Source organism: Oncorhynchus gorbuscha, linkage group LG09 (assembly GCF_021184085.1).
Source record: "Oncorhynchus gorbuscha isolate QuinsamMale2020 ecotype Even-year linkage group LG09, OgorEven_v1.0, whole genome shotgun sequence".
Taxonomy (NCBI): Eukaryota; Metazoa; Chordata; class Actinopteri; order Salmoniformes; family Salmonidae; genus Oncorhynchus; species Oncorhynchus gorbuscha.
Window position 1 is genome coordinate 17603626 of NC_060181.1, and position 15285 is coordinate 17618910.

General features: G+C 46.1%; 1 protein-coding gene across 1 annotated transcript in view; it reads left to right on the forward strand.

Annotated features, from left to right (window-relative positions):
* The first annotated feature begins 6009 nt into the window (after positions 1-6009).
* LOC124043218 (inactive phospholipase C-like protein 2) overlaps positions 6010-15285 on the forward strand; it is a 45464-nt gene continuing 36188 nt past the window's right edge. Inside the window, exon 1 of the mRNA XM_046361546.1 lies at positions 6010-7115. Within this exon, the coding sequence (XP_046217502.1) occupies positions 6918-7115 (198 nt within the window). The 5' untranslated portion in view covers positions 6010-6917. The remainder of the gene's footprint in view (positions 7116-15285) is intronic.

A 15285-nucleotide genomic window follows, 5' to 3' on the forward strand; every position in this document is an offset into this window, starting at 1 on the left:
AAGAACTGTTCATCTTTTCCATTCACTTCACAAGCCCCCTTTGATCCATGTTGGAAATGACGTGGAAACAACGTTGATTCATTCAGTGTGTGCCCAGTGGGATGGATGTCCTCCAAATGTCAAACAGGCCATACTGATAGTTCCCCTGAGTGCTCCCTCTCTCAATGACACACCAGGGACTGGGTGGAGTATATAGATTGGAGTAAACACACACACACCAGCCCATTGCCTTTTAAGCATAAGTGCCAAAAAGGAGTGTGGGAGTGAAATCCCTTGGGAAAATGATCACACACTGTGGCTATTGATTATTGATTTGGAATTGAGACCCATGTAGACTAATGACATATTTGCCAACATGCTCTAATTAGCATTCCATTCCCCTTCATCAGTACAAGCTATGGTCCAATAATCCAGCAGATATGAGAGAGCATGGAATATCTAGGGTTCCTATGTATCAAGCGTCTTAAAGTAAGAGTTCGATTTAGCATCAGTTTTGCTTTTTAGAGCACAATGAAAAAAGTTACATGGACAGGGAAGACCTGATCTCAGATCAGTACTCCTATATGGAATTATTTTGTAGGCCTAAAAGTTAAAAGGCTGATACAGATGTCAGCATATTACCCAAGACAGTGTAATAATTATGACATTATAGAATATTGGAGGCTCTCTAGCTGCATTTTGAAGTGTGTCATGAATTCAACTGATCATCGAGCCCATCTAGGTGTACAAACGTGTCACGAGGGACTGGGTGTGTGATGTAAGAATCAGGCGCAGAGAGCAGAGAGTTCCACAGCGAAAAAGTGCACTTTAATATGGCACCAAAATCCAATGCCCAAAACACAAGGCGCGAAAAATACTGACCAACCCAAAACACAGGGTACACGGTCTGGAGCACGAACACACCCAACGACAACAACACGTAACACAAAATCAATCCTGCACAAAACAAGGGCGGGTTCACTAGCCTTAATAACATTTACATTACATTTAAGTCATTTAGCAGACGCTCTTATCCAGAGCGACTTACAAATTGGTGCATTCACCTTATGACATCCAGTGGAACAGTCACTTTACAATAGTGCATCTAAATCTTAAAGGGGGGTGAGAAGGATTACTTATCCTATCCTAGGTATTCCTTAAAGAGGTGGGGTTTCAGGTGTCTCCGGAAGGTGGTGATTGACTCCGCTGTCCTGGCGTCGTGAGGGAGTTTGTTCCACCATTGGGGGGCCAGAGCAGCGAACAGTTTTGACTGGGCTGAGCGGGAACTGTACTTCCTCAGTGGTAGGGAGGCGAGCAGGCCAGAGGTGGATGAACGCAGTGCCCTTGTTTGGGTGTAGGGCCTGATCAGAGCCTGGAGGTACTGAGGTGCCGTTCCCCTCACAGCTCCGTAGGCAAGCACCATGGTCTTGTAGCGGATGAGAGCTTCAACTGGAAGCCAGTGGAGAGAGCTGAGCAGCGGGGTGACGTGAGAGAACTTGGGAAGGTTGAACACCAGACGGGCTGCGGCGTTCTGGATGAGTTGTAGGGGTTTAATGGCACAGGCAGGGAGCCCAGCCAACAGCGAGTTGCAGTAATCCAGACGGGAGATGACAAGTGCCTGGATTAGGACCTGCGCCGCTTCCTGTGTGAGGCAGGGTCGTACTCTGCGGATGTTGTAGAGCATGAACCTACAGGAACGGGCCACCGCTTTGATGTTAGTTGAGAACGACAGGGTGTTGTCCAGGATCACGCCAAGGTTCTTAGCGCTCTGGCAGGAGGACACAATGGAGTTGTCAACCGTGATGGCGAGATCATGGAACGGGCAGTCCTTCCCCGGGAGGAAGAGCAGCTCCGTCTTGCCGAGGTTCAGCTTGAGGTGGTGATCCGTCATCCACACTGATATGTCTGCCAGACATGCAGAGATGCGATTCGCCACCTGGTCATCAGAAGGGGGAAAGGAGAAGATTAATTGTGTGTCGTCTGCATAGCAATGATAGGAGAGACCATGTGAGGTTATGACAGAGCCAAGTTACTTGGTGTATAGCGAGAATAGGAGAGGGCCTAGAACAGAGCCCTGGGGGACACCAGTGGTGAGAGCGCGTGGTGAGGAGACAGATTCTCGCCACGCCACCTGGTAGGAGCGACCTGTCAGGTAGGACGCAATCCAAGCGTGGGCCGCGCCGGAGATGCCCAACTCGGAGAGGGTGGAGAGGAGGATCTGATGGTTCACAGTATCGAAGGCAGCCGATAGGTCTAGAAGGATGAGAGCAGAGGAGAGAGAGTTAGCTTTAGCAGTGCGGAGCGCCTCCGTGATACAGAGAAGAGCAGTCTCAGTTGAATGACTAGTCTTGAAACCTGACTGATTTGGATCAAGAAGGTCATTCAGAGAGAGATAGCGGGAGAGCTGGCCAAGGACGGCACGTTCAAGAGTTTTGGAGAGAAAAGAAAGAAGGGATACTGGTCTGTAGTTGTTGACATCGGAGGGATCGAGTGTAGGTTTTCAGAAGGGGTGCAACTCTCGCTCTCTTGAAGACGGAAGGGACGTAGCCAGCGGTCAGGGATGAGTTGATGAGCGAGGTGAGGTAAGGGAGAAGGTCTCCGGAAATGGTCTGGAGAAGAGAGGAGGGGATAGGGTCAAGCGGGCAGGTTGTTGGGCGGCCGGCCGTCACAAGACACGAGATTTCATCTGGAGAGAAAGGGGAGAAAGAGGTCAGAGCACAGGGTAGGGCAGTGTGAGCAGAACCAGCGGTGTCGTTTGACTTAGCAAACGAGGATCGGATGTCGTCGACCTTCTTTTCAAAATGGTCATCTGCAGAGAGGGAGGAGGGGGGGGAGGGGGAGGAGGATTCAGGAGGGAGGAGAAGGTGGCAAAGAGCTTCCTAGGGTTAGAGGCAGATGCTTGGAATTTAGAGTGGTAGAAAGTGGCTTTAGCAGCAGAGACAGAGGAGGAAAATGTAGAGAGGAGGGAGTGAAAGGATGCCAGGTCCGCAGGGAGGCGAGTTTTCCTCCATTTCCGCTCGGCTGCCCGGAGCCCTGTTCTGTGAGCTCGCAATGAGTCGTCGAGCCACGGAGCGGGAGGGGAGGACCGAGCCGGCCTGGAGGATAGGGGACATAGAGAGTCAAAGGATGCAGAAAGGGAGGAGAGGAGGGTTGAGGAGGCAGAATCAGGAGATAGGTTGGAGAAGGTTTGAGCAGAGGGAAGAGATGATAGGATGGAAGAGGAGAGAGTAGCGGGGGAGAGAGAGCGAAGGTTGGGACGTCGCGATACCATCTGAGTAGGGGCAGTGTGGGAGGTGTTGGATGAGAGCGAGAGGGAAAAGGATACAAGGTAGTGGTCGGAGACTTGGAGGGGAGTTGCAATGAGGTTAGTGGAAGAACAGCATCTAGTAAAGATGAGGTCGAGCGTATTGCCTGTCTTGTGAGTAGGGGGGGAAGGTGAGAGGGTGAGGTCAAAAGAGGAGAGGAGTGGAAAGGAGGCAGAGAGGAATGAGTCAAAGGTAGACGTGGGGAGGTTAAAGTCGCCCAGAACTGTGAGAGGTGAGCCGTCCTCAGGAAAGGAGCTTATCAAGGCATCAAGCTCATTGATGAACTCTCCGAGGGAACCTGGAGGGCGATAAATGATAAGGATGTTAAGCTTGAAAGGGCTGGTAACTGTGACAGCATGGAATTCAAAGGAGGCGATAGACAGATGGGTAAGGGGAGAAACAGAGAATGACCACTTGGGAGAGATGAGGATCCCGGTGCCACCACCCCGCTGACCAGAAGCTCTCGGGGTGTGCGAGAACACGTGGGTGGACGAAGAGAGAGCAGTAGGAGTAGCAGTGTTGTCTGTGGTGATCCAAGGTTTCCGTCAGTGCCAAGAAGTCGAGGGACTGGAGGGAGGCATAGGCTGAGATGAACTCTGCCTTGTTGGCCGCAGATCGGCAGTTCCAGAGGCTACCGGAGACCTGGAACTCCACGTGGGTCGTGCGCGCTGGGACCACCAGATTAGGGTGGCCGCGGCCACGCGGTGTGGAGCGTTTGTATGGTCTGTGCAGAGAGGAGAGAACAGGGATAGACGGACACATAGTTGACAGGCTACAGAAGAGGCTACGCTAATGCAAAGGAGATTGGAATGACAAGTGGACTACACGTCTCGAATGTTCAGAAAGTTAAGCTTACGTAGCAAGAATCTTATTGACTAAAATGATTAAAATGATACAGTACTGCTGAAGTAGGCTAGCTGGCAGTGGCTGCGTTGTTGACTTTGTAGGCTAGCTGGCAGTGGCTGCGTTGTTGACACTACACTAATCAAGTCGTTCCGTTGAGTGTAATAGTTTCTACAGTGCTGCTATTCGGGGGCTAGCTGGCTAGCTAGCAGTGTTGATTACGTTACGTTGCGTTAAAAGAACGACAATAGCTGGCTAGCTAACCTAGAAAATCGCTCTAGACTACACAATTATTTTTGATACAAAGACGGCTATGTAGCTAGCTACGATCAAACAAATCAAGGAAGCACATCAGAAAAACACAATTAGACACAGGTGCAACTAATAAGACAAAACAAACAGAAAAAAGGATCGGTGGCGGCTAGTAGGCCGAGCACCGCCCGAACAGGCAGGGGAGCCAACTTCGGCGGAAGTCGACAAAACGAGTCACTGCAAGGAGCAGAACAGAGATTGTTCCTTTTGCACTTATAGGTCTTGGATGCCCCTGTGGCAACTTGTATTTGCAGGAATAGGTTGGTGTTTTTTTGTTTTGAAGGAAGAACAAAATAAAGCACAAGATATTTATTCAATGCATCTGGCTGGTATTTACCCTTGAAGAAGAAAGGCTCCATAATAATGCCCCTCAGAAGCCCAGCTAATGCAATTTATTGTGTTATTCATCCCATGACATTCAATTCAACTTATTTTTAAAAGGGCATCAAATATGGGTTGCTATACAAAAGACAATGAGGACATTTGCAGCAGATCAGTGCAGATCAGAAAAGAGCAACTTGTGCAATTTTCCCAACAGAATAGAAGTGTTTATGCATCCGTAGCCTGGATATGTCCATTGGAATATTGGCACAATTAAACAATGTTTGCCCAATAACTTTTCATGTGAAAATCCAATCATTATAATCAAAAAAGGAAAAACTCACTACTGAAAATCACTCTGGATAAGAGCGTCTGCTAAATGACTATAATGTCAAATGTAAATGTTATATTCATGATACACAATTTTTAGATTTTTTTGAATGTAATATAAAGTAAGTGTTTGGGCTGGAAGAAAAACATGTTGCCAAGAAATAAATTAGAAAAATATTGTTATTTATCTTTTATTGTAAGTGCAAAATTGTCCTCTGTAGTTGACATTAGGACATAAATAAGAAACAAAAAGTACCTTACAGTCAATGGGTATAGTAGATGAAAAACATTTACATTACTGTCAATGGGTATAGTAGATGAAAAACATTTACATTACTGTCAATGGGTACAGTAGATGAAAAACATTTACATTACTGTCAATGGGTATAGTAGATGAAAAACATTTACATTACTGTCAATGGGTATAGTAGATTAAAAACATTTACATTACTGTCAATGGGTATAGTAGATTAAAAACATTTACATTACTGTCAATGGGTATAGTAGATGAAAGCATAGCTGTGACATCTGGGTGTCCACTACAGAGACCATTTCTTGATCTCTTATTTAGCTCTTATTTAATGTTTAAAAAAATATTACACAGTCCTGACAACTCACTTAACCATTCCTTACTTACTATATTCAATTTGAATATCAGAAAAGGTAATACTTACACACTTCTTTTCAAATTTCCATAAAATGTACTAATTTTCTAGGCAGAAATTTTTTAAAGAACCACGTAGGTAAAGTTGTCAAGGTAACACACGTGATATTGGAAAGCCCATAATGTCTTTTCAAAGGGACTACAGGAGTTAACACAGTGGCTTGAATGGACTCAGAGATACTGACCAATAACTCATGTCCACTAGAGAGGACACAAATGAATTGCTGGGTCTCAGGAGGGTATGCTGTTTCATACCACGTGGGGATCACCACGGTTCACACTTACCAGTCGAGAAGAAGTAGACATGTTTATGGAAACGTAGCCAATATTGCATCCGTACTAGGCTGTTGTATGAAAACCCATCAATAGGTAGGTGCCCAAAGTGTAACACTCGCGCCACTGTTTCCACGCAGACAGTGAATAAATTCGACAACAGCTGGAAATATGCTGCTCATCTACTGTAGTAGTATAGACTATGCCTAGGCTACAACGATTAGGTAGTGAGAACTGACAAGTCAAGACCCCGGAGCAGTTTTATCTAGAAGGGATACAGCTCTTGTCTAACTTGACTTTTCGTAGCAGGTTTAGGAGAATTTACGCAGCAGGTTAGGATAATTTGGTCAAGGTTGGCTAAAATGCACAAAAAAAATAGTTTTGACGTCAATTTGACAAAACCTGTATCCCATCTAGACATGACCCCTGAAGCCAGTTGCTTTCACTTCCCTGTTATGAAGATGACTATAGCGCCGTCAGGAGTGGTTACAACTGCGCAGGGCACTTGAGGTGTGCCATCCGGTTCATTGTAACATAAATCTCTTTTTGAATTTCCAATCTGGTGAGTCGCCGGCAGAAGGTGATGCTGCAGATTATTTGTATCATTGGCATTCCCATTCTCGTGTAAAGCAATGTCTACCGACGGAGAATCAAGATTTGTAGAGGATATCTTTTGGGTAGTCTACTTTGCAAGATAACACGGGCTGTGTGGCTATCTGTTAAAGCCTTGTCGCTTTGGCGTGCTGAAGCATCGTGGATCGTATTATTGTCAGTTATTTCACGTAGCGAGGCGATCAACAATCAAGACCTACACACAGCTACCGTGAACGAAAATCCACATTTATAGCGGATTTAAAGACAGTTGGGGTGCGCGCCCACCTGTTGCTGGGATGAAACCCTCGCCAGGCAATGGGGTGAGCCTCGAGACGCATCGAGAGGAATTGCTGTCCAACGGAGGCTGCGGGGTGTCAGACACCGTGACTGCTGTCCAACCTGAAACTGGTCCCGGATCCCCAATGACTGACAAACCGGGAGCGGGAGAAACTACAGATGCCAAAGGAATCCCGAGGCGGAGCAGTATTATCAAGGTAAAGGTTGGAGGGCATTAAATACTATTTCTCCCTGTCTCCTATCTGTTTCCTCTCCTTTCTCCCAGTCTCCTCTCCTCTCTCCCAGTCTCCTCTCCTTCTCCCTGTCTCCTCTCCTTCTCCCTGTCTCCTCTCCTTCACCCTGTCTCCTCTCCTTCTCCCTGTCTCCTCTCCTTCACCCTGTTGCCTCTTCTTCTCCCAGTCCCTCTCTTTAGACCACACTGATTGGCAAGACCTGGACAGGTGATCGCTTTCACTTATCCTGTCTTTCCAGATCAATGCAGATAAAGGGAAGGATATACAAGGAGAGGAAGCACCTTTAGACTATTGAGATGCACCCCAGATCCATGCGCTCCAGCTGCTGGCAATGAATGCAATACATGCTTGAAATAAATAGGCTATTATTTGGCAGTGTTCTTAATGCCTATCTCTAGGCCTATTACTAAGCTAGCTTTGCGTCGTCTTCATCTTCAAGACAGACAGAAAGATGGATGGATGGAATGACCAATCTGACCCAGCTCCTCCCTCTTTATTCTTCAACTTTATACAGACTTCATCCCTGTTTTAAACTTTATAACTTTATCTTCACATCCCGAAGGTAATCTGACAACTGATGAGAAGGACTCAAGTATGTGATGAAATCATTGCTTGATCTGTGATCACAGCAAGACTTCTGTTTCTTTATGGGACTTTAATGTAATTCATAAACTTTGGGCTTGTCCAAACAGTTCATCTTGTGTTGTAGGTTTTGCTGAATGTTTTATTAGGCCTTATATTGATCTCTTACGTTGCCAGTTTTGTATGATACTGCTCCCTACAGAGGAATGACTTGTCGTCAATGTTGGCTCTATGCCGGTCTGATTTGCTCCCAGCGCTTGGCAGGGCAGGAGGTTGGCCAATTTCCTCACATTTGATGTTGCAATGTTGCTTTGAGTCACGAACAGTTAGAGATACTGATGACTCTCTCTCTCTCTCTCTCTCTCTCTCTCTCTCTCGCCCTCTCTCCTCTAACTTTCTCTCTCTCTCTCTCTCGCCCTCTCTCCTCTAACTTTCTCTCTCTCTCTCTCTCGCCCTCTCTCCTCTAACTTTCTCTCTCTCTCTCTCTCTCTCGCCCTCTCTCCTCTAACTTTCTCTCTCTCTCTCTCTCTCGCCCTCTCTCCTCTAACTTTCTCTCTCTCTCTCTCTCTCTCCCTCTCTCCTCTAACTTTCTTTCTCTCTCTCTCTCTCTCTCTCGCCCTCTCTCCTCTAACTTTCTCTCTCTCTCTCTCTCTCCCTCTCTCCTCTAACTTTCTCTCTCATGTTTTGTTGCCGCACCTCTCTCCTCTAACTTTCTCATCCCCTCTCATGTTTTGTCCTCGTCACCTCTCTCCTCTAACTCATCTCTCTCTCATGTTTTGTTGCCGTCACCTCTCTCACTCTTTCTTATCCCCTCTCTCATGTTTTGTTGCCGTCACCTCTCTCACTCTTTCTCATCCCCTCTCTCATGTTTTGTTGCTGTCACCTCTCTCACTCTCTCTTTCTCATCCCCTCTCTCATGTTTTGTTGCTGTCACTCTCTTTCAACTCTAACTTCCTTCCTCACTCCTTTTTTTCACTTTCTATTCGTTGACTTTATTTGTTTCTGCGTTGCCAGTAAAGGATTTTCAGAAACACAAATGTGTTTAACTTTCTGTCATGCTTCAGAAAAGTTGTGTGGCGCCTAAAATAACCAGCTCTGTCCCACGCTGGGCTGAAAATGGCGTTAAATGACTTCTCTAAAAGGGCGTTGTTGCTCGACGTATGCGGCAGAGTGTGGAGCCACAGCGCTGCTATCTGCTGTTGCTGCGTTTGTTTGATGTGGTGGTGATAGCTGCAGCACACGTCGAACTTGCAACACAAACTGTGTATCTTCAAAGGGCAGCAGAAAACGACACGGCATGGGACAACTGAACACAAAGATACATGCATACATACATACGAAGTCGGAAGTTTACATACACCTTAGCCAAATACATTTAAACTCAGGTTTTCACAATTCCTGACATTTAATCCTCGTAAAACATTCCCTGTCTTAGGTCAGTTAGGATCACCACTTTATTTTAAGAATGTGAAATGTCAGAATAATAATAGAGAGGATTATTTATTTCAGGTTTTATTCATTTCATCACATTCCCAGTGGGTCAGAAGTTTACATACACTCAATTAATATTTGGTAATTGTTTAATTTTGATCTACCATTTTGGGTAGTCTTCCATAAGCTTCCCACAATAAGTTGGGTGAATTTTGGCCCAGTCCTCCTGACAGAGCTGGTGTAACTGAGTCAGGTTTGTAGGCCTCCTTGCTCGCACACGCTTTTTCAGTTCTGCCCATGTAACAGTATAACTTTAGACCGTCCCCTCGCCCATACCCGGGCGCGAACCAGGGACCCTCTGCACACATCAACAACAGTCACCCACGAAGCATCGTTACCCATCGCTCCACAAAAGCCACGGCCCTTGCAGAGCAAGGGGAACCACTACTTCAAGGTCTCAGAGCAAGTGATGTCACCGATTGAAACGCTATTTAGCGAGCACCACCGCTAACTAGCTAGCAGTTTCACATCCGTTACACCAACACATTTTCTATAGGATTGAAGTCAGGGCTTTGTGATGGCCACTCCAATACCTTGACTTTGTTGTCCTTAAGCCATTTTGCCACAACTTTGGAAGTATGCTTGGGGTCATTGTCCATTTGGAAGAACCAAGCTTTAACTTCCTGATTGATGTCTTGAGATGTTGCCTCAATATATCCACATAATTTTCCTTTCGCATGATGCCACCAATTTTGTGAAGTGCACCAGTCTCTCCTGCAGCAAATCACCCCCACAACATAATGCTGCCACCCCCGTGCTTCACGGTGGGATGGTGGTCTTCGGCTTTCAAGCATCCCCCTTTTTCCTCCAAACATAACGATGGCCATTATGGCCAAACAGTTCTATTTTTGTTTCATTAGACCAGAGGACAATTCTCCAAAAAGTATGATCTTTGTCCCCATGTACAGTTGCCAACCGTAGTCTGGCTTTTTTAATGGCGGTTTTGGAGCAGTGGCTTCTTCCTTGCTGAGCGTTCTTTCAGGTTTTGTTGATATAGGACTCATTTTACTGTGGATATAGATACTTTTGTACCCGTTTCTTCTAGCGTCTTCACAAGGTTTTTTGCTGTTGTTCTGGGATTGATTTGCATTTTTTGCCACAAAGTACGTTCATCTCTGAGACAGAACCGGTCTCCTTCCTGAGCGGTATGACGGCTGCGTGGTCCCATGGTGTTTATACTTGCGTACTATTGTTTGTACAGATGAACGTGGTACCTTCAGGCGTTTGGAAATTGCTCCCAAGGATGAACCAGACTTGTGGAGGGCTGATTTCATTTGATTTTCCCATGATGTCAAGCAAAGAGGCACTGAGTTTGAAGGTAGGCCTTGAAATACATCCACAGGTACACCTCCAATTGACTCAAATGATGTCAATTAGCCTATCACAAGCATCTAAAGCCAAAGACATCCTTTTCTGGAATTTTCCAAGCTGTTTAAAGGCACAGTCAACTTAGTGTATGTAAACCACTGTAATTGTGATACAGTGAAATAATCTGTCTGTAAACAATTGTTGGAAAAATGACTCGTGTCATGCACAAAGTAGATGTCCTAACTGACTTGCCAAAACTATAGTTTGTTAACAATAAATTTGTGGAGTGGTTGAAAAATGAGTTTTAATGACTCCAACCTAAGTGTATGAAAACTTCCGACTTCAACTGTACATACATACATACATACATACATACATACATACATACATACATACATACATACATACATACATACATACATACATACATACATACATACATACATACATACATACATACATACATACATACATACATACTGGCGCTTTTATCCAAAGTCACTTTGGAAAAAAAATTAAAAAATAAAACTTACAGTACATACATTTTTATATGGGTGTCACCAGTGGGAATCAAACCCACATCCTGCCTTTGCAAGCGCCATGCTCTACCAACTAAAGTGAGCCACGTAGCCTACACACTGATGTGTAACACATTTAAGTTTGCCACAATGGTTCATCTCAAGAATTAAAATCAAATACTATTTTATTTGTCACATGTGCAGAATACAACAGGTGTGGACTTTACTGTGAAATGCTTACTTACGAGGCCTTTCCCAACAACACAGATTTGAAATGTTTTTTAGTTTTTTAAAGGAAATAGTAACACAATACAATAATGAGACTATATACAAGGATTACCAGTACCGAGTCAATGTGCATGGGTACGAGGTGATATGAGTCAATGTGCATGGGTACGAGGTGATATGAGTCAATGTGCATGGGTACGAGGTGATATGAGTCAATGTGCATGGGTATGAGGTGATATGAGTCAATGTGCATGGGTACGAGGTGATATGAGTCAATGTGCATGGGTACGAGGTGATATGAGTCAATGTGCATGGGTACGAGGTGATATGAGTCAATGTGCATGGGTACGAGGTGATATGAGTCAATGTGCATGGGTACGAGGTGATATGAGTCGATGTGCATGGGTACGAGGTGATATGAGTCGATGTGCATGGGTACGAGGTGATATGAGTCGATGTGCATGGGTACGAGGTAATATCAGTCGATGTGCATGGGTACGAGGTGATATGAGTCGATGTGCATGGGTACGAGGTGATATCAGTCTGTGCATGGGTACGAGGTGATATCAGTCTGTGCATGGGTACGAGGTGATATCAGTCGATGTGCATGGGTACGAGGTGATATCAGTCGATGTGCATGGGTACGAGGTAATATCAGTCGATGTGCATGGTTACGAGGTAATATCAGTCGATGTGCATGGGTACGAGGTGATATCAGTCGATGTGCATGGGTACGAGGTGATATCAGTCTGTGCATGGGTACGAGGTGATATCAGTCGATGTGCATGGGTACGAGGTGATATCAGTCGATGTGCATGGGTACGAGGTGATATCAGTCGATGTGCATGGGTACGAGGTGATATCAGTCGATGTGCATGGGTACGAGGTAATATCAGTCGATGTGCATGGGTACGAGGTAATATCAGTCGATGTGCATGGGTACGAGGTAATATCAGTCGATGTGCATGGGTACGAGGTAATATCAGTCGATGTGCATGGGTACGAGGTAATATCAGTCGATGTGCATGGGTACGAGGTAATATCAGTCGATGTGCATGGGTACGAGGTAATATCAGTCGATGTGCATGGGTACGAGGTAATATCAGTCGATGTGCCTGGGTACGAGGTAATATCAGTCGATGTGCCTGGGTACGAGGTAATATCAGTCGATGTGCCTGGGTACGAGGTAATATCATGTGCCTGGGTACGATGTGCCTGGGTACGAGGTAATATCAGTCGATGTGCATGGGTACGAGGTAATATCAGTCGATGTGCATGGGTACGAGGTAATATCAGTCGATGTGCATGGGTACGAGGTGATATCAGTCGATGTGCATGGGTACGAGGTGATATCAGTCGATGTGCATGGGTACGAGGTGATATCAGTCGATGTGCATGGGTACGAGGTGATATCAGTCAATGTGCATGGGTACGAGGTGATATCAGTCGATGTGCATGGGTACGAGGTGATATCAGTCAATGTGCATGTGTATGAGGTAATATCAGTCAATGTGCATGTGTACGAGGTAATATCAGTCAATGTGCATGTGTACGAGGTAATATCAGTCAATGTGCATGGGTACGACGTAATATCAGTCAATGTGCATGGGTACGACGTAATATCAGTCAATGTGCATGGGTATGAGGTAATATCAGTCAATGTGCATGGGTATGAGGTAATATCAGTCAATGTGCATGTGTACGAGGTAATAAGTCAATGTGCATGGGTATGAGGTAATATGAGTCAATGTGCATGGGTATGAGGTAATATCAGTCAATGTGCATGGGTACGTGGTAATATGAGTCAATGTGCATGGGTATGAGGTAATATGTACATGTAGGTAAGGGTGAAAATGACAACCAGGATAAATAATACACATAGTAGCAGCAGCGTGTGTGAAAGTGTGAGTGGGTGTGTGAGCATATGTAGTTTGTGTTGGAGTGTCTGTGTAGTATGTGTGACTGTGTGGGTAGAGCCACCAGCTCTCACAGTCTCACGTCACAATTAGATGTTCATCCATGCTTCTCAAATATCACATTTCAAAGTGTTTGGTTACCTCTCTTTATCGTTCAAAGGTTAAGATTAAGCATTATCTCTGAATAGTTAAGGTAAGGGTTAAGGTTTGAGATTGGCACAAAACAAAAATATCAAAAACAACTTTCTATCGCTGGATTCAAACATGCAGCATTTGGAATCAGAGGCAGACGTTTACACCCCTCCGCCATCACCGTCCACAAATCCTCAAGGTCACAGCGCTCACTGTTGCCCCCAAGCGGCCGGTTTCCACTTCATCGCCCGACATCCTCAGACATGGATGGATGTCGAATACTGACTTGTGTCATGAGTGACCTGCCTGAGTAGAGTCCAGTGAGTGTGCGGGTAGAGTCCAGTGAGTGTGCGGGTAGAGTCCAGTGAGTGTGCGGGTAGAGTCCAGTGAGTGTGCGGGTAGAGTCCAGTGAGTGTGCGGGTAGAGTCCAGTGAGTGTGCGGGTAGAGTCCAGTGAGTGTGCGGGTAGAGTCCAGTGAGTGTGCGGGTAGAGTCCAGTGAGTGTGCGGGTAGAGTCCAGTGAGTGTGCGGGTAGAGTCCAGTGAGTGTGCGGGTAGAGTCCAGTGAGTGTGCGGGTAGAGTCCAGTGAGTGTGCGGGTAGAGTCCAGTGAGTGTGCGGGTAGAGTCCAGTGAGTGTGCGGGTAGAGTCCAGTGAGTGTGCGGGTAGAGTCCAGTGCAAGAGAGTCAGTGCAAATAAAAAGGGGGTCAATGTAAATAGTTCAGGTAGCCATTTGTATTAACTGTTCAGCAGTCTTATGGCTTGGGGGGTAGAAGCTGTTCAGGAGCCTTTTGGTCCCAGACTTGGTGCTCTGTTCAGGAGCCTTTTGGTCCCAGACTTGGTGCTCTGTTCAGGAGCCTTTTGGTCCCAGACTTGGTGCTCTGTTCAGGAGCCTTTTGGTCCCAGACTTGGTGCTTCAGACTTGGGTGGCTGGAGTCTTCGACAATTTTCCGGGCCTTCCTCTGACAGCCTGGTATAGAGGTCCTGGATGGCAGCGAACACAGCCCCAGTGATGTACTGGGTCATACACACTACACTATGTTGTGCTTTACGCTCGGATGTCAAGCAGTTGCCATACCAAGTGGGAATGTAGCCAGTCAATACCAAGTGGGGATATAGCCAGTCAAGATGCTCTCAATGGTGCAGCTGTAGAATTTGAAGATCTGAGGACCCATGCCAAACCTTTTCAACCTCCTGAGGGGGAGCAGGTGTTGTCGTGCCATCCTCATGACTGTGTTGGTGTGTTTGGATCATGATCCTCGGGATGAGATCAATCCCTATGTGGTACAGTATGTAGGAAAACTGGAGATATGACATTATTGACCTTTTGAACATAATTCCGAGCATTTGGCTGTGTGTGTGTGTTTGGATAGGGGCATGTAGGGAAGAGTTTAACTGTCTGTCTCATATGCCTGGAGATCACCTCTCCTATTTTCTGTCTTTCCTCCCTATTGCTCTTCTTCTCTTCCTCTTCCCTTCTATGCTCCTTTACCGCCTCTTCCTCTCTCCATCCTTGGCCTGGGCTGGATCCCACATGGTGCCCTATTCCCTACATGGTTAACTTCTTTGGGACAGAGGCCTGTTTAATCCTCTCTTCTTGTCTGGTGTACGTGCAGGCTGAGTAGGTATGTAAGGGTGCTCTGGGTAGTGCCTTGTCTCTGAGGGGTAACCTGTCTCTGAGGGGTATCCTGTCTCTGAGGGGTAACCTGTCTCTGAGGGGTAACCTGTCTCTGTCTGGTAACCTGTCTCTGAGTGGTACCCTGTCTCTGAGTGGTAACCTGTCTCTGAGGGGTACCCTGTATCTGTCTAGTAACCTGTCTCTGAGGGGTAACCTGTCTCTGAGGGGTAACCTGTCTCTGAGTGGTAACCTGTCTCTGAGTGGTAACCTGTCTCTGTCTAGTATCCTGTCTCTGAGGGGTACCCTGTATCTGAGGGGTACCCTGTATCTGAGGGGTACCCTGT